Source organism: Vidua chalybeata, chromosome 3, assembly GCF_026979565.1.
Source record: "Vidua chalybeata isolate OUT-0048 chromosome 3, bVidCha1 merged haplotype, whole genome shotgun sequence".
Lineage (NCBI taxonomy): Eukaryota > Metazoa > Chordata > Aves > Passeriformes > Viduidae > Vidua > Vidua chalybeata.
The window spans coordinates 113348678-113371547 of record NC_071532.1 but is presented as its reverse complement, the minus strand read 5'-3'; the positions used below and the strand labels follow the sequence as shown (position 1 = coordinate 113371547).

General features: G+C 69.3%; 1 protein-coding gene across 3 annotated transcripts in view; it reads right to left on the bottom strand.

The window, feature by feature from the left end:
• The window catches only part of DNMT3A (DNA methyltransferase 3 alpha), a 41773-nt gene that overhangs the window by 15456 nt on the left and 3447 nt on the right, over positions 1-22870 (bottom strand). The window contains exons 2-6 of one of the 3 annotated variants that reach the window (XM_053936769.1): positions 21631-21803; positions 17794-17898; positions 6879-7203; positions 3109-3155; positions 1619-1765 (exon numbers count right to left, since the gene is read on the bottom strand). In XM_053936769.1, the coding sequence (XP_053792744.1) occupies positions 1619-1765; positions 3109-3155; positions 6879-7203; positions 17794-17898; positions 21631-21803 (797 nt within the window). The remainder of the gene's footprint in view (positions 1-1618; positions 1766-3108; positions 3156-6878; positions 7204-17793; positions 17899-21630; positions 21804-22870) is intronic. The other 2 variants (XM_053936771.1, XM_053936770.1) reach the window with 2 other exon arrangements.

The window sequence follows — 22870 nt, the reverse complement described above, 5'->3', positions numbered from 1 at the left end:
CCTGTCACTGCACTGACCCCGGGTGTCCCTGTCCCCAAATCTGTGTCACTGCACTGACCCTGATCCTGAGTGTCCCTGTGTCCGTGTCACTGCACTGACCCCGAGTGTCCCTGTCCCCATGTCCGTGTCACTGCACTGACCCTGGGTGTCCCTGTCCCCAAATCTGTGTCACTGCACTGACCCTGGTGTCCCTGTCCCCATATCCATGTCACTGCACTGACCCTGATCCTGAGTGTCCCTTTGTCCGTGTCACTGCACTGACCCCGGGTGTCCCTGTCCCCATGTCCCTGTCACTGCACTGACCCTGGTGTCCCTGTCCCCAAATCAGTGTCACTGCACTGACCCTGGGTGTCCCTGTCCCCATGCCAGCTGCACCATCAGAGGCTGAGTGGTGAGGAAGAGGAGGGCAGGCTGGAGGGGGCTGGGTTGTCCCTGTGCCCACGGCAGCAGGGTCGGTGACCCCAGCTGAGACAGACGGTCAGGAGTGTCCCCAGAGTGGGACATGGGTGGGGGTGGCACAGAGGGGGTGACCCCAGGAAACTGGAAGGAACGGGCAGGAAGGGGCAGGAAGGGGCAGGAATGGAAAGGAAGGGGCAGGAAGGGGCAGAACGACCAGGAACGGGCAGGACAGGGCAGGAAGGGGCAGGAATGGAAAGGAATGGAAAGGAAGGGGCAGGAAGGGGCAGGAACAGGCAGGAAGGGGCAGGAAGGGGCAGGAACGGAAAGGAAGGGGCAGGAAGGGGCAGGAAGGGGCAGGAGTGGGCAGGAAGGGGAAGGAACGGGCAGGAAGGGGCAGGAACGGGCAGGAACAGGCAGGAACGGGCAGGAAGGGGCAGGAAGGGGCAGGAACGGGCAGGAACAGGCAGGAAGGGGCAGGATGGGGCAGGAAGGGGCAGGAATGGGCAGGAAGGGACAGGAACAGGCAGGAACGGGCAGGAACAGGCAGGAAGGGGCAGGAACGAGCAGGAAGGGGCAGGAACGGGCAGGAAGGGGCAGGAAGAGGCAGGAACGAGCAGGAAGGGGCAGGAAGGGGCAGGAACGGGCAGGAACAGGCAGGAAGGGGCAGGAAGGGGCAGGAACGGGCAGGAATGGGCAGGAAGGGGCAGGAACGACCAGGAATGGAAAGGAAGGGGCAGGAACGGGCAGGAAGGGGCAGGATGGGGCAGGAAGGGACAGGAACAGGCAGGAACGGGCAGGAACAGGCAGGAAGGGGCAGGAACCAGCAGGAAGGGGCAGGAAGGGGCAGGAAGGGACAGGAACAGGCAGGAATAGGCAGGAAGGGGCAGGAATGGGCAGGAACGGGCAGGAAGGGGCAGGAACGGGCAGGAAGGGGCAGGAATGGGCAGGAACGGGCAGGAACGGGCGGCACATCCCGCGGGAGAAGGACAGGCCAGCCGCCCCGAGAGAGGGCGGCCCCTGGGCCACTGGGGCAAGGAGCCACGGCGCCAGGCTCAGGTGCCACCAGCAGCACGAGCACCCTTTCCAGCAGCCCCGGGGCACGGCCCCGCGCGCCCCGACCGCCCCCCGTGTGCCCGGCCAGCCCGGGCCCGGGCTCTGAGCCGCCCACCGATGCCAGGGGAGCCTCGGGGCTCAGCGGCCACGCGGTGCCGGCCCTCACCTCCCGCTTCCAGCGTGCCAGCCACTCGTCCCGCTTCCTCTTGCTGATGTAGTAGGGGTCCCCGGCCTGGAAGGTGTGCCGCTGCATCGGCCGCTGCCGCAGGCTCGACTCCCAGCCCAGCCCGCCGCGGAGCCGCCCGCGCGAGCCCTGCCACGGACAGACAGCGGGGTCAGGCCACCGGCCGCGGCCCGGCCTCGGGGGGCTGCGGGGGGCACACGGGCAAGGCGGGCACTGCCTGCCTGGGCTCACATGGGCACGGGAACGGGGCCTGGCCCACGTGTGCAGCGGGACCTGGCGGCCAGAGATTCGATACTGGGGAGAAGTTCTTCCCCGTGGGGTGGTGACGCCCTGGCACAGGGTGCCCAGAGACGCTGTGGGAGTGTCCCAGGGCAGACTGGGCATGGTGTGGAGCAGCTTGGTCTAGCGGATGGTGTCCCTGGCCACGGATGAGCTTTGAGGCCCCTTCCAGCAGTCTGGGATTCAATGACCTGGATGCCATGGCATCAGAGCACACCCAGCTGCACCTTGGTGGGCACCACCGGCGCCATCCAGGCACGGACCCGCCCCAAAACAGATCCAACGTGCTGTGCCCAGAGGGAACCGAGGGGAGGCGAGGGGTCAGCCTGGCCAGGCACCATCCCTCCTGGAGGGATGGAGGGGGTCACTGACTGGTGCCACCTGGTCCCCACACAGCAGCCAGAGCTGCCCCGTGCCTGGCTGTGTCGTGCCATGGGAGCCCAGGACCCCCGTCCTGTGGGGATGTGGGCCCTGCTGCTCCCCCACGGCCACCGGTGCCCAGGGAGCAGGGAGAGATGGTGCCTGTGGGCACGAGGAGGCCGTGGTGGGCTGTGGGGCCCTGCCCATTTCCTGGGGTGGGCTCTGCCCATCTCTTGGGGTGGCTGTGGGGCTCTGCCCATCTCCTGGGGTGTTGTGTGCCCATCTCCTGGGGTGGCTGTGGGACTGTTCCCATCTCCTGGGGTGGCTGTGGGACTGTTCCCATCTCCTGGGGTGTTGTGTGCCCATCTCCTGGGGTGGCTGTGGGGCTCTGCTCATCCCCTGGGGTGGCTGTGGGGCTGTGCCCATCTCCTGGGGTGTGCTGTGCCCATCCCCTGGGGTGGCTGTGGGGCTGTGCCCATCTCCTGGGGTGGCTGTGGGGCTGTTCCCATCTCCTGGGGTGGCTGTGGGGCTGTGCCCATCTCCTGGGGTGTGCTGTGCCCATCCCCTGGGGTGGCTGTGGGGCTGTGCCCATCTCCTGGGGTGGCTGTGGGGCTGTGCCCATCTCCTGGGGTGTGCTGTGCCCATCCCCTGGGGTGGCTGTGGGGCTGTGCCCATCTCCTGGGGTGGCTGTGGGGCTGTTCCCATCTCCTGGGGTGGCTGTGGGACTGTTCCCATCTCTTGGGGTGGCTGTGGGGCTGTTCCCATCCCCTGGGGTGGGCTCTGCCCATCTCCCGGGCACAGCCTGGCAGGATCCAGCCCCAGGCCGTACTTGCCTCCATTTTCAGCGTGTCGAAGTTGTTCTCCTCCTTCTCGTCCTTGCCTGCGCACGGAACAGAGAGCGGCCGTCAGCCGGCGTGGGCGCGGGGCGCTGGGGCCCACCCGGGACTCCACGGGGCCCACCCGGCCCGTCCGGAGCCCACCCAGCGCCGGGCGCCGGTCCCGGGCGGGCGCTGCTCCTGCCCCGGCCGGGTTTGGGGGTCCGGGGCAGTGACCCCCCCGGCGGGCAGGGGAAGCGGCGCAGCCCCGCTGCTTCCTGTGCTCTCGGCACATCCGCGCCGCGGGTCTGCCGAGGCGCTGCCAGGAAAGCGGCTAAAAATATCCCCGAGTGTTTCGGGGGGTGAGAAGCGCCGGGGGGAGCGGGGCACTGCTGAGTGCGGGGGGGGCTCCCGCCCGCTGCTGGCATCCCTCAGCACCTGGCCCTGCCTGCTGGCCACTGGCCACCCTGGCACGGAGCCCGGGGTGGCCCCAGCCCCGTGTGACACCGGGATGGTTACCCCTGGCACACGGGGATCCAGCCCCCCGTGGCAGCTGGAGCCCCTGAGGAGGAGAGCAGCCCAGAGCTGTGCTCGGAGTGCTGGGGGGCACCAGGGGACACGGGGGGAACAAGGGGGGACATTGCAGGACAGCGTGGCACGCTGCAGGACACTGGGGGACACCTTGGGACGCCGGGGAGCAGAGCGTGTGTGCACTCCAGGTGTGCCCAGGCACCCCATCCTCACCCACGGGGATCTCGGGGGGGAAACTGAGGCACGGGAGAGAGGGCCTGGCCTGTTCTGAGATGCTGGTCCCCCCTCTGTCACCGGGACTGGTCAGACTGGGGGGCACTGACTGAAGCGGGCATTTCCCATGGCTCATCCCAGGCACGGGACCCCGGCAGGAGCCGAGCCCGGCGCTGGAAGGTGCCGGTGACCCCGGCCCGGGCACGGCCGGAGCGCTGGAAACGGCTCCGTGCGGGCGGGCGGGAGGAAGGGACGGCCGCCCCGGGCCCCCGGGATCGCTGGGACACCGCAGCCGGCCGTCCCCGCACCCGCAGCCGGGTCCGGCTGCCCTCGGGCTGCCCGGGGCCCGCCCCGGCCGCCGCGCTCCCCGCTCCCCCCGCCGCGGCTGCGGCGCTCCCGCGGCTGCGCCTCGTGACTGCGGCAGCATCTGCAGCGTGCGGCTCATCCGCGCATCCATCCCGCCATGCCTGCCTCTGCCAGCCCTGTCCCTGCCTCTGCCATCCCCGTGCCTGCCTCTGCCAGCCCTGTCCCTGCCTCTGCCATCCCCGTGCCTGCCTCTGCCAGCTCCGTCCCTGCCTCTGCCAGCCCTGTCCCTGCCTGCCCCAGCCATCCCTGCCTGCCCCAGCTCCATCCCTGCCTCTGCCAGCCCCGTGCCTGCCTCTGCCAGCTCCACCCCTGCCTGCCCCAGCTCCATCCCTGCCTGCCCCAGCTCCATCCCTGCCTCTGCCAGCCCCGTGCCTGCCTCTGCCAGCTCCATCCCTGCCTGCCCCAGCTCCATCCCTGCCTCTGCCAGCCCCGTCCCTGCCTGCCCCAGCCATCCCAGCTTCTTCCACCTCCCTCCCTGCCTCTGCCAGCTCCATCCCTGCCTGCCCCAGCCCCGTCCCTGCCTCTGCCAGCTCTGTCCCTGCCAGCCTCAGCTCCATCCCTGCCTGCCCCAGCCATCCCTGTCTGCCCCAGCTCCGTCCGTGACTCTGCCAGCTCCGTCCCTGCCTGCCCCAACTCTGTCCGAGCCTGCCCCAGCCGTCCCTGCCTCTTCCAACGCCATCCCTATCTCTTCCAGCTCCATCCCTGCCTCTGCCAGCTCCATCTCTGCCTGCCCCAGCCATCCCTGTCTGCCCCAGCCATGCCTGCCTCTTCCAACTCCATCCCAGCCTCTTCCAGCTCCATCCCTGCCTGCCCCAGCCATCCCAGCTTCTTGCACCTCCATCCCTGCCTCTGCCAGCTCCATCTCTGCCTGCCCCAGCCATGCCTGCCTCTTCCAACTCCATCCCAGCCTCTTCCAGCTCCATCCCTGCCTGCCCCAGCCATCCCAGCTTCTTCCACCTCCATCCCTGCCTCTGCCACCCTCGTCCATGCCTCTGCCAGCTCCATCCCTGTCTGCCCCAGCCATGCCTGCCTCTTCCACCTCCATCCCAGCCCCTTCCACCTCCATTCCTGCCTCTGCCAGCTCTATTCCTGCTTGCCCCAGCCACTCCTGCCTCTTCCAGCTCCGTCCCAGCTGCTCTGTCCATCCATCCCTCCCTGCTCAGCACTGGCTCGGCATGGCCGGCCGGTCAGTCTCTGTGATGATTCCAGTCAGGACGGCCCAAGTGCCAGAGCTGGGAACGCTGAGAAGGCTGTCCCGAGGTGCAGAGGGACCGTGTGGGGTCCAGCCTGGCCTCTGCTCCTGTCCCCGGGAGCGCTGAGACACCTGCAGAGCCCTCCCTGCCGCTGTCACACCCGCGATCCCCGGGGCCCGCTCTGCTCCGGGCTCAGCACCCACAGCTCCCTCAGCCTTACCCCGGCACAGACGCTCCAGCCCTGCGGCATCACAGGCTGCTCGGCGGGCTGTCCCCAGCTTGTCCCTGTCCCCCCTGACACGGCCCCAGCAATGCCCCGGGACCCCCCGTGCCCCAGCCGGGTACAGCCGGCACTGACCCCTCAGCATGGCGCTGGTCCCTGTGCCCTGCCTGTCCCCGGAGGCCAGCACCTCCTGGGCACCGTGGCCCCCAGCACGGGCAGGGCTGGCGCGGGTGCCAGGGAGGTGCCACAGGTGCACAGGGATGGGCTGGCACCGCGGGGCACCGAGCACGAGCAGCCCAGTCCCTGTTGCTGCTGTCAGGAAAGGCGATGATGGGGGATGGGATGAGCACGTGGGGATTGTCCCCCCCACCCCAAATCCTGCATGGCATGGAGGGGCTCAGCCCTTCCTCCTCCTCCTCCTCCTCCTGCGGCAGCGCTGCCCAGCCCAGAGCCCTCACGGAGGGGGACAGCAAAGCCAGGGGTCCCTGGGGGTCAGGGGTCTCTGGGGGTCAGGGGTCTCTTTGGGGTCAGGGGTCTCTGGGGGTTGGTGGTCTCTGGGACCGGGGGTCCCTGAGGGTCAGGGGTCTCTATGGGGTCAGGGGTCTCTTTGGGGTCTCTGGGTGTCGGTGGTCTCTGGGACTGGGGGTCCCTGAGAGTCAGGGGTCCCTGGGGGCCAGGGGTATCTGAGGGGCCGGGGTCCTTGGGGGCTGGGGGTCTCTGGGGGTCAGGGGTCTCTAGGGGCGGTCAGGGGTCTCTACGGGAGCGGGGGTCCCTGGTGGCCAGGGGTCCCTGGGGTCAGGGGTCTCTGGGGCCGGGGGTCCCTGGGGTCAGGGGTCTCTGGGGCTGGAGTTTTCTGGGGGTCAGGGGTCTCTAGGGGGGTCAGGGGTCTCTAGGGGAGCAGGGGTCCCTGGGGGTCAGGGGTCTCTGGGACCAGGGGTCTCTGGGGCTGGAGGTTTCTGGGGGTCAGGGGTCTCTGAGGATCAGGGGTCCCTGGGGACCAGGGGTCTCTGGGGGTCAGGGGTCTCTGGGACCGGGGATCTCTGGGGGTCAGGGGTCTCTAGGGGGGTCAGGGGTCTCTAAGTGAGTGGGGGTCCCTGGGGGTCAGGGGTCTCTGAGGATCAGGGGTCCCTGGGGTCAGGGGTCTCTGGGGCTGGAGGTCCCTGGGGGCCAGGGGTCCCTGGGGCTGGAGGTCTCTGGGGGGCCGGGGGTCCCAGGGGAGCCGGGCCCCTGGAGCGGGGAGCCCCCCGGGGCTGAGCTCTTACTTTTCTCTGTGGCCTCCAGGAGTTTCCTCCTCCCGCGTTTCTTCTGGGGGTCGGAAGGGGCCAGCTCACCCTCATCGCCCGGGGCGTCCAGGCCCTCCTTGGGGGTGCAGCGGCCGTTCTCCAGCGCCCGGCCCGTCTCTCCGTCCGCCAGGCTCTCCGTCTCGTCCTCCTCGGGCCGGCCGCCCTTGGGGCTGGCCCCGGCCTCCTCCGCGTCGCCCTCCACGTCCCCGTTGGGCAGCGGCTCGGCGGGACTGGCCTCCGGGCACGGCGGGGGGCACTTGGGGACGGCCGCGGTGTCTTTGGGGGTGTCGCTGCTTTCCGCCTGCTGGGAGGAGGGGAAGGGCTGCGCTCGGTGCTGCCACGGGGGCACGGTACCCTGAAAAGCCCCGGGCCCGCGTGTGACGGCTGCTGCTGCTTGCCCTGGAGCCTTGGCAGCAGGACGCGGTGGCGCGGCAGGGCCGGCACACGTGGACGTGACACCCTCGTGACCAGGACACGCTGCTGTGTCACCCTGAGGAGCAGGGCGCTCTCGGGACCGGGGCACACCGTGCGTGTGACATCCTCACGGACCGGGACACATTTCCATGGCCTCAGGGCCAGGACACGTTACAGCAACACCCTCAGACCGTGACACGATGTCACCGCACCCTCAGGACCAGGACAGAGTGACAAGATACCTTTGGGACAGTGACAAAATGCCGTGACATCCTCCGGACTGTAACAAAAGGTGGCACACCGTGAGGATCAGGACATGGAGCCACAGAACACTCGGGACCAGGACACAAGGACACGGCACCTTTTGGACTGGGATACAGCACCGTGGCACCCTCAGGAGCAGGACATGGGGACGTGGCACCACAGGAGCAGGACACGGGGACGTGGCACCCTCAGGAGCAGGACATGGGGATGTGGCACCACAGGAGCAGGACACGGGGACGTGGCACCACAGGAGCAGGACACGGGGACGTGGCACCACAGGAGCAGGACATGGGGACGTGGCACCACAGGAACAGGACACAGGGACGTGGCACCACAGGAGCAGGACACGGGGACATAGCACCACAGGAGCAGGACACGGGGATGTGGCACCCTCAGGAGCAGGACACGGGGACGTGGCACCACAGGAGCAGGACATGGGGATGTGGCACCGCAGGGACCTGGACATGCTGCCATGGCACCACAGGAGCAGGACATGGGGATGTGGCACCGCAGGGACCTGGACATGCTGCCATGGCACCACAGGAGCAGGACATGGGGATGTGGCACCGCAGGGACCTGGACATGCTGCCATGGCGCCACAGGAGCAGGACATGGGGATGTGGCACCCTCAGGAGCAGGACACGGGGACATGGCACCACAGGAGCAGGACATGGGGACGTGGCACCACAGGAACAGGACACAGGGACGTGGCACCACAGGAGCAGGACACGGGGACGTGGCACCACAGGAGCAGGACACGGGGACGTGGCACCACAGGAGCAGGACACGGGGACGTGGCACCACAGGAGCAGGACACGGGGACGTGGCACCACAGGAGCAGGACACGGGGACGTGGCACCCTCAGGAGCAGGACACAGGGACGTGGCACCCTCAGGAGCAGGACATGGGGATGTGGCACTGCAGGGACCTGGACATGCTGCCATGGCACCACAGGAGCAGGACACGGGGACATGGCACCACAGGAGGGACAGCCAGGGGACAGCCAGGGGACAAGGGGGCCCTTGGTGTGCCCATCACCACTGGCATGGGCACACGGGACAGGGGAGAGTGTCAGGGACACGCAGAGCGAGGCCCTGGGATAAGCTCGTGACACACACGCGTGCAGGTGTGCGTGTGTGACAGGTGTGTGACAGGTGAGTGTGTGACATGTGAGTGTGTGTGTGACAGGTGTGTGACAGGTGTGTGTGTGACAGGTGTGTGTGTGTGTGACAGGTGTGTGTATGACAGGTGTGTGTGTGTGTGACAGGTGTGTGTGTGTGTGACAGGTGAGTGTGTGACAGGTGTGTGAGTGTGTGACAGGTGAGTGTGTGACAGGTGTGTGTGTGTGACAGGTATGTGACAGGTGTGTGTGTGTGACAGGTGTGTGTGTGACAGGTGTGTGTGTGTGACAGGTGTGTGTGTGACAGGTGTGTGTGTGTGACAGGTGTGTGTGTGTGTGACAGGTGTGTGTGTGACAGGTGTGTGTGTGTGACAGGTGTGTGTGTGACAGGTGTGTGTGTGTGACAGGTGTGTGAGTGTGTGACAGGTGAGTGTGTGACAGGTGTGTGTGTGACAGGTGTGTGTGTGTGACAGGTGAGTGTGTGACAGGTGTGTGTGTGTGTGACAGGTGAGTGTGTGACAGGTGTGTGTGTCTGACAGGTGTGTGTGTGTGACAGGTGTGTGTGTGTGACAGGTGTGTGACAGGTGTGTGTGTGTGACAGGTGTGTGTGTGTGACAGGTGTGTGACAAGTGTGTGTGTGTGACAGGTGTGTGTGTGTGACAGGTGAGTGTGTGACAGGTGTTTGTGTGTGACAGGTGTATGTGTGTGACAGGTGTGTGTGTGTGACAGGTGTGTGTGTGTGTGACAGGTATGTGACAGGTGTGTGTGTGTGACAGGTGTGTGTGTGTGACAGGTGAGTGTGTGACAGGTGTTTGTGTGTGACAGGTGTGTGTGTGTGTGACAGGTGTGTGTGTGTGTGACAGGTGTGTGTGTGTGTGACAGGTGAGTGTGTGACAGGTGTGTGTGTGTGACAGGTGTGTGTGTGTGTGACAGGTGTGTGACAGGTGTGTGTGTGTGACAGGTGTGTGTGTGACAGGTGAGTGTGTGACAGGTGTGTGTGTGTGTGACAGGTGAGTGTGTGACAGGTGTGTGTGTGTGTGACAGGTGAGTGTGTGACAGGTGAGTGTGTGACAGGTGTGTGTGTGTGACAGGTGTGTGTGTGTGACAGGTGTGTGTGTGACAGGTGTGTGTGTGACAGGTGTGTGTGTGTGACAGGCACAGCCCAGCATCAGGAGCAGGAGTCAGAGCTTGGCCCATCCCATCCCCTGATCCCATCCCATCCCATCCCATCCCATCCCATCCCATCCCATCCCCTGATCCCATCCCATCCCATCCCATCCATCCCATCCCATCCCCTGATCCCATCCCATCCATCCCATCCCATCCCATCCCATCCCATCCCATCCCGGCGGTTTCCCTGGCAGGGACAGTGGAGGTGCCGCTGTGGCTCCGCCGAGCTGGCGCTGGCACAGCCCTGGCAGGGCGGGCACAGCCCGGGCCAGCCCCGCTGGGTCCCCTCGGTGCCCTCTGGGGGGGCAGCCCCCGTGCCACGACACCCCTTCCTCAGGGCTGGCCCTCAGCGCCCCCGGACAGCAGGGTGACAGCTGGGCACAGGGTGACAGCGGGGCACAGGGACAGGGTGACAGCTGGGCACAGGGACAGGGTGACAGCTGGGCACAGGGACAGGGTGACAGCGGGGCACAGGGACAGGGTGACAGCTGGGCACAGGGTGACAGCGGGGCACAGGGTGACAGCGGGGCACAGGGACAGGGTGACAGCGGGGCACAGGGTGACAGCTGGGCACAGGGTGACAGCGGGGCACAGGGTGACAGCGGGGCACAGGGACAGGGTGACAGCGGGGCACAGGGTGACAGCGGGGCACAGGGACAGGGTGACAGCTGGGCACAGGGTGACAGCTGGGCACAGGGACAGGGTGACAGCTGGGCACAGGGTGACAGCTGGGCACAGGGACAGGGTGACAGCTGGGCACAGGGTGACAGCAGGGCACAGGGTGACAGCAGGGCACAGGGTGACAGCGGGGCACAGGCACAGGGTGACTGCTGGGCACAGGGTGACAGGGGGGCACAGGCACAGGGTGACAGCTGGGCACAGGGACAGGGTGACAGCGGGGCACAGGGTGACAGCTGGGCACAGGCACAGGGTGACAGCTGGGCACAGGGTGACAGCAGGGCACAGGGTGACAGCTGGGCACAGGGACAGGGTGACAGCGGGGCACAGGGTGACAGTGGGGCACAGGGTGACAGCGGGGCACAGGGTGACACCTGGGCACAGGGTGCCAGCTGGGCACAGGGTGACAGCTGGGCACAGGGTGACTGCTGGGCACAGGGTGACTGCTGGGCACAGGCACAGGGTGACACCTGGGTACAGGGTGACAGCCGGTGTCACCCCACTGGCACTGACACCCCCGGACAGACCCTGGAGCTGCTGCCGCTCCCTCCTGGTGGCCCCGGTGTCCTCCCGCAGCACAGGAGGGGTGGCACGGTGTGGAGCCAGGGCACGATGACAGGGTGGCACAGCGTGATGCCAGCGTGGCACGGTGGGCAGGGGACCCTTCCTGCCTGTCCCCAGTGAACTACAGGTGCCACGATGGTGGCAGGGCCCGGGAGGGGACGCGGTACAGCCGGGGGGCCTTGGCGTGTAACAAGGCACAAGCTCGAGGGGGATGGCAGGTGACAGGCAGTGAGCTCCCTGAGGGGTGCCACAGGGCACAGGATGCCCTGGCCTGTCCCCTTGGCCTGTCCCCTCTGGCCTGTCCCCCCCTGTCCCCTCCCGCCTGTCCCCCCTGTCCCCCCTGGCCTGTCCCCCTGTCCCCTCTGGCCTGTCCCCTCCTGGCCTGTTGCCCCCTGTCCCCCCTGGCCTGTTCTCCATGGCCTGTCCCCTCTGGCCTGTCCCCCCTGTCCCCCGGTCTGTCCCCCCTGTCCCCCCCCTGTCCCCTCTGGCCTGTCCCCCCTGTCCCCTCTGGCCTGTCCCCCTCTATCCCCCCTGGCCTGTCCCCCCTGTCCCCTCTGGCCTGTCCCCCCTGTCCCCCCTGGCCTGTCCCCTCCTGGCCTGTTGCCCCCTGTCCCCTCCTGGCCTGTTCCCCCATGGCCTATCTCCTCTAGCCTGTCCCCTCCTGTCCATTCTAGCCTGTCCCCTCCTGTCCTCCCCTGGCCTGTCCCTTCCTGGCCTGTCCCCCCCTATCCCCCCTGGCCTGTCCCCCCCTATCCCCCCTGGCCTGTCCCGTCCTGGCCTTTTCCCCTCCGGCCTGTCCTTTCCTGGCCTGTCCCCCCTATCCCCCCTGGCCTGTCCCCCCTGGCCTGCCCCCCCTGGCCTGTCTCCTCCTGGCCTGTTGCCCCCTGTCCCCTCTGGCCTGTTTCTCCTGGCCTGTCCCCTCCTGGTCTGTCCCCCCTGTCCCCTCTAGCCTGTCCCCCTTGTCCCCCCTGGTCTGTCCCCCTGGTCTGTCCCCCCGTCCCCCCTGGCCTGTCCCCCCTGTCCCCCTGGCCTGTCCCCTCTGGCCTGTCCCCCCTGTCCCCCCGGTCTGTCCCCCCTGGCCTGTCCCTTCCTGGCCTGTCCCCCCCTATCCCCCCTGGCCTGTCCCCCCTGTCCCCTCTGGCCTGTCCCCTTGACCTGTCCCCCTGGCCTGTCCCCTCTGGTCTGTCCCCCTGTCCCCCCTGGCCTGTCCCCCTGGTCTGTCCCCCTGTCCCCTCTGGCCTGTTTCTCCTGGCCTGTCCCCTCCTGGTCTGTCCCCCCTGTCCCCCCGGTCTGTCCCCTGGTCTGTCCCCTGGTCTGTCCCCTGGAGCCTGGCGAGGGCCCGGTGCCCCGAGCAGACAGCGGTGCTGTCAGCAGCACCGTGCCGGTCCATGAACGAGGGCACGGCCGGGCTTTGAGGGGCCCGAGGCCGGACCTTGGCGTGCCTGGCCGGGGGACGCGCAGCCCCGGAGGGCCAGACAGCCACCGGGGCAGGGGGTGGCAGCAGGGACAGCGGGGACACCGCAGCGTGGCCCGGGAGCGGCGCAGGGAGCTGGAACCGGGCATGATGGGTGCCAGGGAGCAAAGTCCCTGCCAGTCCCACATGGAGCGGCAAGCAGGACGGGTCCTGTGCCAGGACAGGACCCAAACCAGGACGGGTCCTAAGCCAGGATGGGACCCAAACCAGGACGGGTCCTGAGCCAGGACGGGTTCTAAACCAGGACGGGTCCTGAGCCAGGATGGGACCTAAACCAGGATGGGTCCTAAGCCAGGATGGGTCCTAAACCAGGATAGGACCGAAACCAGGACAGGACCGAAACCAGGACGGGTCCTAAACCAGGACAGGACCCAAACCAGGATGGGTCCTGAGCCAGGACGGGTCCTAAACCAGGACGGGTCCTGAGCCAGGATGGCACCTAAACCAGGATGGGTCCTAAACCAGGACAGGACCCAAACCAGGACGGGTTCTAAACCAGGATGGGTCCTCAACCAGAACAGGACCCAAACCAGGACGGGTTCTAAACCAGGACGGGTCCTGAGCCAGGATGGGACTTAAGCCAGGATGGGACCTAAGCCAGGATGGGACCTAAACCAGGATGGGTCCTAAGCCAGGACAGGACCCACACCAGGACGGGTTCTAAACCAGGATGGGTCCTCAACCAGAACAGGACCCAAACCAGGACGGGTCCTAAGCCAGGACAGCTCCCAAACCAGGACGGGTGCTAAACCAGGATGGGTCCCCGACCAGGATGGGTGCTAAACCAGGACAGGACCCAAACCAGGACGGGTTCCAGACCAGGAAGGGCCCTAAACCAGGACAGGTCCCAGACCAGGATGGTTCCCAGACCAGGACACTGCTGCACCCCAGTCCCTGGAGGGCCTCGGGTGCCATTCCCTGAGGCAGCTCACGGGGTCCCGGCGCCCCTGGCCCCGCTCCCGCCTCTGCTGGGGCCGCATCCGCGCCGAGAACAATCGCAGGGGCCGTGGGGCTTCCCGGGAGGAAACGGGACGGCCGGCGCTGTGCTCCAGAGCAGGCGCGGGGGCTGCGGGCCCTGGGACACTCGGGGTGGCTGCGGGCTTGGGGGGCTGTGGGGTGTAGGGGGGCTGTGGGGCTCAGGGGGGGTGTGGGGTGCAGGGGGGCTGTGAGGTTCAGGGGGGCTGTGGGGCTCAGGGGGGCTGTGGGCTCTGGAGGGGATGTGGGGTTCAGGGGGGCTGTGGGGTGCAGGGGGGCTGTGGGGCTCAGGGAGGCTGTGGGGTGCAAGGAGGCTGTGGGGTTCAAGGGGGCTGTGGGGTTCAAGAGGGCTGTGGGGTGCAGGGGGGCTGTGGGGCTCAGGGAGGCTGTGGGGTGCAAGGAGGCTGTGGGGTTCAAGGGGGCTGTGGGGTTCAAGAGGGCTGTGGGCTCTGGAAGGGATGTGGGGTTCAAGGGGGCTGTGGGGTGCAGGGAGGCTGTGGGCTCTGGAGGGGATGTGGGGTTCAAGGGGGCTGTGGGGTGCAGGGAGGCTGTGGGGTTCAAGGGGGCTGTGGGCTCTGGAGGGGATGTGGGGTTCAGGGGGGCTGTGAGGTTCAGGGGGGCTGTGGGGCTCTGTGGGGCTCTGTGGGGCTCAGCCCAGCCCCTCGCTGGGACAGCCCCGGGGGCTCGGCCGGTGTGGGGTGCCGGGCACGCGTGGCACAGGCTGCCCTTGGTGCTGCCGGGCTTTGGCAGCGGCACCGGGACCGGCCGTCGGCGCCGGGCGGGCGGTGCCACCGGACAGCGAGGGTCCTGGGATGAGGACGCCGGGGCAGGACGGGCACCGCGTCCCCTCCTGCCAGGACAGGGACAGGGACACGCTGCCCACCCGACGCCGCGGCTGGCAGGGCCTGGCACGGCCCCGCGCGTCCCACCCGGCCAACACCCGCTGGCAGCCCCTCCGCGGCTGGCCAAACCTGGCACCCCAGCTTGCCTACCTGGGCCAGCAGCGGACCCCGGCTCAGCGCGTCCCGGTGCTGCCACTCAGCCTGGGCCAGGGAGGGCAAGGGGGCGGCAGGAGCCACCCCCGGCCTGTCCCCTGCCCGTCCCCGTCCCCGCCAAGGGCCGGCGGTGGAGCCTTCCTGCCCACCCACCCCACGCTTCCTCCGGCTGCCGGGCCCTGGGAACAAGGTCTGCCTTTCTGCTGCTCCCTCCCCTGCGCTGGGCCCCGGCCAAGGAGCCTGCTCTGCACGGCCCTGGGGACACAGGGTGACATTGGGGACAGTCCCCGCCAAGGACCCTGCTTTGCACGGCCCCGGGGACACAGGGTGACATTGGGGACAGTCCCCGCCAAGGAGCCTGCTCTGCACGGCCCTGGGGACACAGGGTGACATTGGGGACAGTCCCCGCCAAGGACCCTGCTCTGCACGGCCCTGGGGACACAGGGTGACATTGGGGACAGTCCCCGCCAAGGAGCCTGCTCTGCACGGCCCTGGGGACACAGGGTGACACTGGGGACAGTCCCTGCCAAGGACCCTGCTCTGCACGGCCCTGGGGACACTGGGGACAGTCCCCGCCAAGGAGCCTGCTCTGCACGGCCCTGGGGACACAGGGTGACACTGGGGACAGTCCCCACCAAGGAGCCTGCTCTGCACGGCCCTGGGGACACAGGGTGACACTGGGGACAGTCCCTGCCAAGGAGCCTGCTCTGCACGGCCCTGTGCCCTCCCACTGCCCTGGGGACACAGGGGACATTGGGGACAGTCCTCAGTCCCCACCAAGGAGCCTGCTCTGCACGGCCCTGGGGACACAGGGTGACACTGGGGACAGTCCCTGCCAAGGAGCCTGCTCTGCACTGCCCCATGCCCTCCCCACTGCCCTGGGGACACAGGGTGACATTGGGGACAGTCCCCGCCAAGGAGCCTGCTCTGCACGGCCCTGGGGACACAGGGTGACACTGGGGACAGTCCCCGCCAAGGAGCCTGCTCTGCACGGCCCTGGGGACACAGGGTGACACTGGGGACAGTCCCCGCCAAGGAGCCTGCTCTGCACGGCCCTGGGGACACAGGGTGACACTGGGGAGAGTCCCCAGTCCCCATCAAGGAGCCTGCTCTGCACGGCCCCCAGGACACAGGTGACACTGGGGACACTCCCTGCCAAGGAGCCTGCTCTGCACGGCCCTGTGCCCTGGGGACACAGGGTGACACCGGGGACAGTCCCCAGTCCCCACCAAGGAGCCTGCTCTGCACGGCCCTGGGGACACAGGGTGACACTGGGGACAGTCCCCAGTCCCCACCAAGGAGCCTGCTCTGCATGGTCCCGTGCCTTCCCCACTGCCCTGGGGACACAGGGGACACTGGGGACACTCCCCGGAGAGGGATGACAGGGGTTGGCACTTGGGGACCCTTGTGCCCACCCCAGCCCGGGGAAGGTGCCCCTGTCACCCTGTCACCCTGGCAGAGCCGCCCTGCTGAGGGGTGTCCCTCTGCCAGGCGCAGCTGGGACTGGGGACGCCGCTCCCGTGGCACGCCACTGCCTGGCTCAGCCTGGTACGGCCCGGCACAGCTCGGCGTGGCCTGGCACAGCTCGCCCACGCCGTGACACCCGTCCCCACAGGGCTGTGCCCGGCCGGCCTCCTGCCAGCTCCCCCTCCAGCGCCCTGTGCCCTCTCACGCCACTGACTGGCCACGGGGCAAGGCCCCTCCAGCCACCTGCCAGCCCACCAGGACCCTGGGCACGGCTGCCGGGGACCCCTGGCCGGCACCCACAGGGCCAGTCTGGTGCCCGTGGCGTGTGCCAGCTCCCCTCACCCTGCTCCGGTGCCCCCGGCGCAGCGGGCTCTCCTCAGGGAGAATAATTTTAGTAGCTCACGTCCGTAGGGGCTTCCCTGGCAGTGCCCGGGGCTGGCCACGCCAGCTCTGCTCTCTTGGCACTGGGAGCTGCCGGCCAAAGGGCCAGCACCGCCACCAGCACCAGCTCTGACACCAGCAGCAGCTCTGACACCAGCACCAGCTCTGACACCAGCACCAGCTCTGACACCAGCAGCAGCTCTGGCACCAGCAGCAGCACCGGCACAGCGCGGCTGTGTTGGGGCACACAGGGACGGGCACCCACCCCCGGGGCGGGCTGTGCCCGCTGCCCTGGCATTGCTGCCATTCCTCCGTCGTGCCCGGGGGGTTCCTGGGGCCGCCGGCTGCGCCGGCCGGAGCCCCGCAGGCCCCCAGGCCCAGCCGTCGCCGCGGCGCTCTCCGCTTGCTCCCGTGCCAGCATTGTTCTTCCAGCAGCGGCTCCCGCTCCCCGGCACGTTCCAGCGCGAGCCCGGCCAGCCCCGCACAGCCCCTGGGCCAGGTGACGCTGGCCCGGCTTTGCCGTGCCCCTGGCACCGGCATGGCAGGGATCAGGGACCGTCGGGACAGGCGGCCTGGACCTGAAACGTCCCAGCACAGGATGAAGCCTTCCGGCTGCCAGAATCTCCTCCAGAGAGGATTTGCGGCCTTCCAAGGGTGAAGTTGCCTCAGCTCTGTTTGTCCCCCGGGCCCTGCTCGTTGCCCTGGCCCACCCATCGCCCTGGGCCTGTTTGTCACCCCTCTGTCCCCTCCTGTGGGGATGAGGACTGGGGACGCTCTCTGAGCCTGGAGACCAAGGGCACCTTCCCTCTGGGCCTTCAGCATCCGAGGAACCTGCTCCTCCACTCCCGCCGAGTTTGTGGCAGCAGCCAGCTGCCACCTGGCCACCCCGCAAGGAGGTGGCTCCCCAGTGGCACCGGGACACCCCATGGCCTGGAAGGGACGAGCCACGGGTGTCCTCAGCCCCCGGGGCCCTGTCCCAGCACAGCCCCGAGAGCCCCGAGCACCCCGTGACTCCCAGCTGACCCCGGCGGGCACGGCGCCCCGTGGCCCGGCGAGGGCTGAGCGAGCCCGGAGGCCCCCGTTGGCTCGGGGGCTCTGCCCCCCGGGCCCGGCAGCCCCGGGGAGGGGAGCAGGATCCCAGCCACCCAGGCAGGGAGCGACTGCACGGCGGGGCCTGGAGCGGAGCCACACGGAGCGGGATGGTGCCGCCGGGCACAGGAGGGCTCGCTGAGGGCCAGGAGGGGAGGCGCAGCCCCTCGACTGCTCTCGGGTCTCCTCTGGCTCAGCACGCTGGCACACAGGGCAGCCAGGCTGGCACGCCAGGAGCTGAAGTGTGCCAGCCCTGCGGGACAGCCCCGCGGGGGGACGCCCACCGCCCCCCACCTGGCTCACCTGGGCATGCTTGCGCTTCCGCCCGGGCCGCCCGGCTTTCCTCATGGGCGTCCCCGGCTCCTGCTTCTCCTCCTTGCTCGGGTTCTCCTCGGGCTCCTCTTCCCCCTGCGAGCCGGACACAGAGAGGGCGGTTAGGCCGCCGGGCAGCCCGGGCTGGGCACGGCTGCGCTCCCGCTGGATCGCCGGCGCCGCGGCGCCACGGGCCGGGTGGGAGCGTCGTGGCGCGGCCGGGCCAGCAGCACCAGGACACTTAAGAAGGGTGACAGCGGCTCCTGCCGCGCTCGGGCCGTGGCACGGCAGGTGACCCTCCTGCCCCGTGCCGCTGTGCCACGGCCGGCTCAGGACACGTGCCCGCTGCCGCCACCCGCCAAACCCTGCGCCACGGAGCGCGGCAAGGGCCGAGCGGACGCCTCGCAGCACGGGTCCGCGGGCAGCCGCGCGGCTCCCCGGGGACGAGGGCCAGCAGCGGGAGCCGGGCACCCTCGGAGCGGGCAGCCGCCCGCTTTGGGGACCCCGCTGTGGCCCAGAGCAGCTGGCAGCGGCCCGCGCCCTGTCCCTGGTGCGGTGGCCTGGCCCCGGCGCTGGCAGCACGCGTGTGCCAGCATGGCGGCGCAGCAGGAACGCGGCTCCGGGAAATGAACCTGCTCCCGTGCCGGGGCCGCGGCAGCGCCGGGGGCCCCGTCCCCGCTCCGGGGACCCGCGCCTGGCACCGGGGGGGGACACGGTGGGCAAGGGGGGGCGCGAGGCCCCGGCACGGCGCGGGGTCGCTTTCACCTGAGCCCCAGAAGATCCCGGCGGCAGCAGCCAAGCAGGAAGAGGCCGCGGAGGGGGAGCAGGGGAAGGGAGGAGAGGCCGGTGGGGGGCTGGTGAGGGAGAGGCCAGGGAGGGGATGGGGCTGGCAGCCAGACAGCGCCGGCATCCAGCTGCAGCCGCGCGGCCCCGCACCCTGGCGGGCGCCGGCACCGCCGCATTCCTGCCCCGTGCCCCCTGAGCTGGGGCAGCCGCGCCATCGGCACGCGGCTGGAACGTCCCCGCGGGCCCAGCACGAAGATCCCGCGGCGCTGGGACGCGCTGCGGTGCCCCGTGGCCGTGGTGGCCCCAGCCGTGGTCCCCAAACCAGCTCCCTCTGTGCCACCCGCCCCAGACTCAGCTGCGTGCCCTGTGCCCATGGCTGCCCCGTCTCCCCTGCCCGGTCTTGGTGCACGTGGGATGCACGTGTAGGTCTGTCCCCAGGCCCGTGGTGTCCCTCCAAAACCGTGCTTGCCCCAGCCCCACTCGCCTGCCTGTGGGGCTGGGCAGCCCCCAGCCCCCTGCACAGACCCCCCCAGCCCCACAAGGACCCCCCAGCCCTGTGCAGGGACCCCCCCCAGCCCTGGCACCTGCCGGCACGGCCAGCACTGAATGAGGGCAGGAGACACCACAGCACGCAGGGGCTCTGCCAGGGCCAGGCCCCGCTCCCCCATGGCATGGGGAACTTTCCTGCTGGAAAGTTCTGGGGCACGTCCAAGGACGATGTCAGGATCCCAGATCCAGCGCCATCCTGGTGCAGGAGTCCCCGAGGAGGGATTCTGGGGGTCCCTGCCCCACAGGCCCCCCGTGCCTCGCTGTGCTGCAAAGCCTGGGCAGCACCAAGGAGCCCAGGGGGGCAGGCCAGCCCCGAGGTGACCCTGGCACGTGTCCCTTTGCCCCAGGGCTACCCTGGCTGCTGGCGCTGCCCCAGCCAGTTGTCCCTCGCCACAGTTCAACTCGTCCAGGTCCTGGCAGCATTTAGTGGATGTACATGAAAGATTTGGGGGTGTCATGGGCACCAGGTGGCAGCCAGGCCTCCCATGACCGGGAGGGGATGCAGCTGGGGATGCCAGAGGGGCCAGGGGGGGCTCCAGGGTGAGAAGTGGGAGGGACAGAGCTGGCTGCCACGGTGGGGGGACAGCAGGGTCCCTGCTGTGGGTCGAGGGACATGCTGCCAGCACCTGTCAGGACATGGAACCCTCCCGGGGGCACCCCAAAAGCAGGGCAGGAGTGGGGGTGCAGCCCGGGCGGCAGCAGGGCTGGCAGAGGACTCCAGGGGGGCTCTGCCCCCCCAGCCCGGCAGCGGGGCCGGTGCCGCATCCCTCGGCGCCCGCATCCCGCCGGGAGCTGAGTCACGGCCCATCCATCACCCCGTGCCCGTTCCCCGGAGCGCGGGGCTCCGTGGCACGTCCCCGGTGCTGCTCCTGCCGCGCTGCCAAGCAACAGCCCGGAGGGAACGGCGGCCGAGCGCGGCGGGCTGAGCTGCGGCATGACGCAGTGCTGGCTGCGCCGCCGCCGCCCGGCCCGCGGCCCCGGGGGGAAACCGCCTGCGGAGACGTGCCCCGGCTGGGAGCGGGGCTCGGCCCCGCCGGGAGCCACCGGCACCGGCCCGACCCGCGGGGCCGGAGGCGCCGGGAGCGGCTTCGCCCCGCCGGCCCCGCGGGCGGCGAGCGGCCGCCCTCGGCAGGGTGACCTCGGCGCGTGGCCGCGGGGGAGGCGACGCCGCATCCCGCGGGGTCAGCCCGGGACAGCGCCCGGCCGAGCGCGGCTGCCAGCGCCGGGGCACTGCCCCGGTTCTGTCCTGCTCCCGGGAGTACCGGGCTGCAGCGGGCACTGCCCCGGCTCTGCCCCGCGGGCACTGCCCCGGTTCTGCCCTGTGCCCCCAGAACCGCCCCAAAGCATGGGGGCTGCGCATCCACCCTGCTCCTGGCTCCCGCCGGCAACACTGTGGGGCGAGGAAAGACCGACCTGCCCCCAGTATCTGTGCCCCCAGCCGTGCCAAGAACGTGCCAGCCACATCCCAGAGGACACACGGCCACATCCCAGAGGACACACAGCCACATCCCAGAGGACACACGGCCACATCCCAGAGGACACACAGCCACATCCCAGAGGACACACGGCCACATCCCAGAGGACACACAGCCACATCCCAGTGGACAGATGGCCATATCCCAGAGGACACACGGCCACATCCCAGAGGACACACGGCCACATCCCAGTGGACACACGGCCACATCCCAGTGGACAGATGGCCATATCCCAGAGGACACACGGCCACATCCCAGAGGACACACAGCCACATCCCAGAGGACACACGGCCACATCCCAGCGGACACACGGCCACATCCCAGTGGACAGATGGCCACATCCCAGTGGACACACGGCCACATCCCAGCGGACACACGGCCACATCCCAGTGGACAGATGGCCACATCCCAGTGGACACACGGCCACATCCCAGAGGACACTCTGGCCGGCCCCTCCAGCCCCAGGAGCAGTGGCTGGAGGATGGGGAGCACAGACATGTGAGAACAGCGTGACCCAGCTGGCCAGCAGGAACGGGGATGACCCCGGCCTGGCGGTGCCCGCTGGGGCGCCCCTCCTGAGCCTGGTGTCACACGTGGACCCCCGGAAGAGGCAGGACCCCCCGAGGCGGGAGCAGGGCTGGCACGAGGCTTACAGGCCACCACCAGCACAGGGCATGAAGCCAGCACACGCTCCAAGGCCAGGGCATCCCCCATCCTGGGGGACACAGCCCTCCTGGGGACACCCCCACCCTGCCAGCCGCCTTGGCCCAGCTCTGCCCGCGGCCGGGAGGTGACAGCAGGTCTCTGTCCCCATCCACTCCCCGCGCTGCCCAGCGCCAGGAATAGCTCAATCCGCGCTAATCCCGCCCGCGGCTCAGGCCTCTCCCGTCCCCCCCACGCCGCCCGCACCGCGCTCCCCTCCGCCCTGCGGCAGACAGAGCCCCGCACGCCCTTCTCCTGCCGGCCGGGAAGGAGCCAAAGGCCCGAGCCCCCCGGCCCGGCTCCCGCGGGGCCGTACCTTGTGCGTGTCGAGCGCCTCGCGGCTGGGCGCGGGGCTGCCGGCGTCCAGGCTCCCGCTGGACGGCATCGTGGGGCCGGGCGGCCGCCGCCTCTTCAGCACCTGAGCGGACCCCGCTGCGCCGAGGAGGGGTCCGGGAGCCGTCCCCCGCCGCTGCCTGGATCCTCCTGCCCCTGCGGGAAGCGGAGAGGGACGGGGGTCAGGGGGTGCTCCCGCCCCGCCGCCCCCCGGCCCGGCCCCAGCCCCGGCAATTATTAACGTGCCGCAGCCTTGACTCGGCCGGGCTGGGCTCCTGCCCCGCCATCGCCCCGCAGGTGCCCCCGGCCCGCCCCGGCCGCGGGGGCAACAGGGGGGGCACGGTGTGGGTGAGGGGAGCACAGGGGGGCGAGGGGTGCATGGTGTGGGGTGCAGTGTCAGCGCAGGGTGCGTGGTAAGGGGTGCACGGCATGGGGTGCAGCGTGTGGAGCGCCGTGGGGCACAGGGGGCACGGTGGGAGGCGTGGGGAGCCCACAGGGGTGCAGCTGTGGGGCACAGGTTCCATGGTGTGGGGTGCAGCTGTGGGGCACAGGGCCCATGGTGTGGGGTGCAGCTGTGGGGCACAGGTTCCATGGTGTGGGGCACAGGGCCTATGGTGTGGGGTGCAGGATGTGGGGCACAGGGCCCATGGTGTGGGGCGCAGCTGTGGGGCACAGTGTCCATGGTGTGGGGCGCAGCTGTGGGGCACAGGGCCCACGGCATGGGGTGCAGCTGTGGGGCACAGAGCCCACGGCGTGGGGTGCAGGATGTGGGGCACAGGGCCCATGCTGTGGGGTGCACGATGTGGGGCACAGGGCCCATGGAGTGGGGTGCAGCTGTGGGGCACAGGGCCCATGGTGTGGGGTGCAGCTGTGGGGCACAGTGTCCATGCTGTGGGGTGCAGAATGTGGGGCACAGTGTCCATGGTGTGGGGCACAGCTGTGGGGCACAGGGCCCATGGTGTGGGGTGCAGCTGTGAGGCACAGGTTCGATGCTGTGAGGTGCAGCTGTGGGGCACAGGGCCCATGGAGTGGGGCGCAGCTGTGGGGCACAGGGCCCATGCTGTGGGGCACAGCTGTGGGGCACAGGTTCCATGCTGTGGGGTGCAGGATGTGGGGCACAGTGTCCATGGTGTGGGGCACAGCTGTGGGGCACAGGGCCCATGCTGTGGGGCACAGCTGTGGGGCACAGGGCCCATGGTGTGGGGTGCAGCTGTGGGGCACAG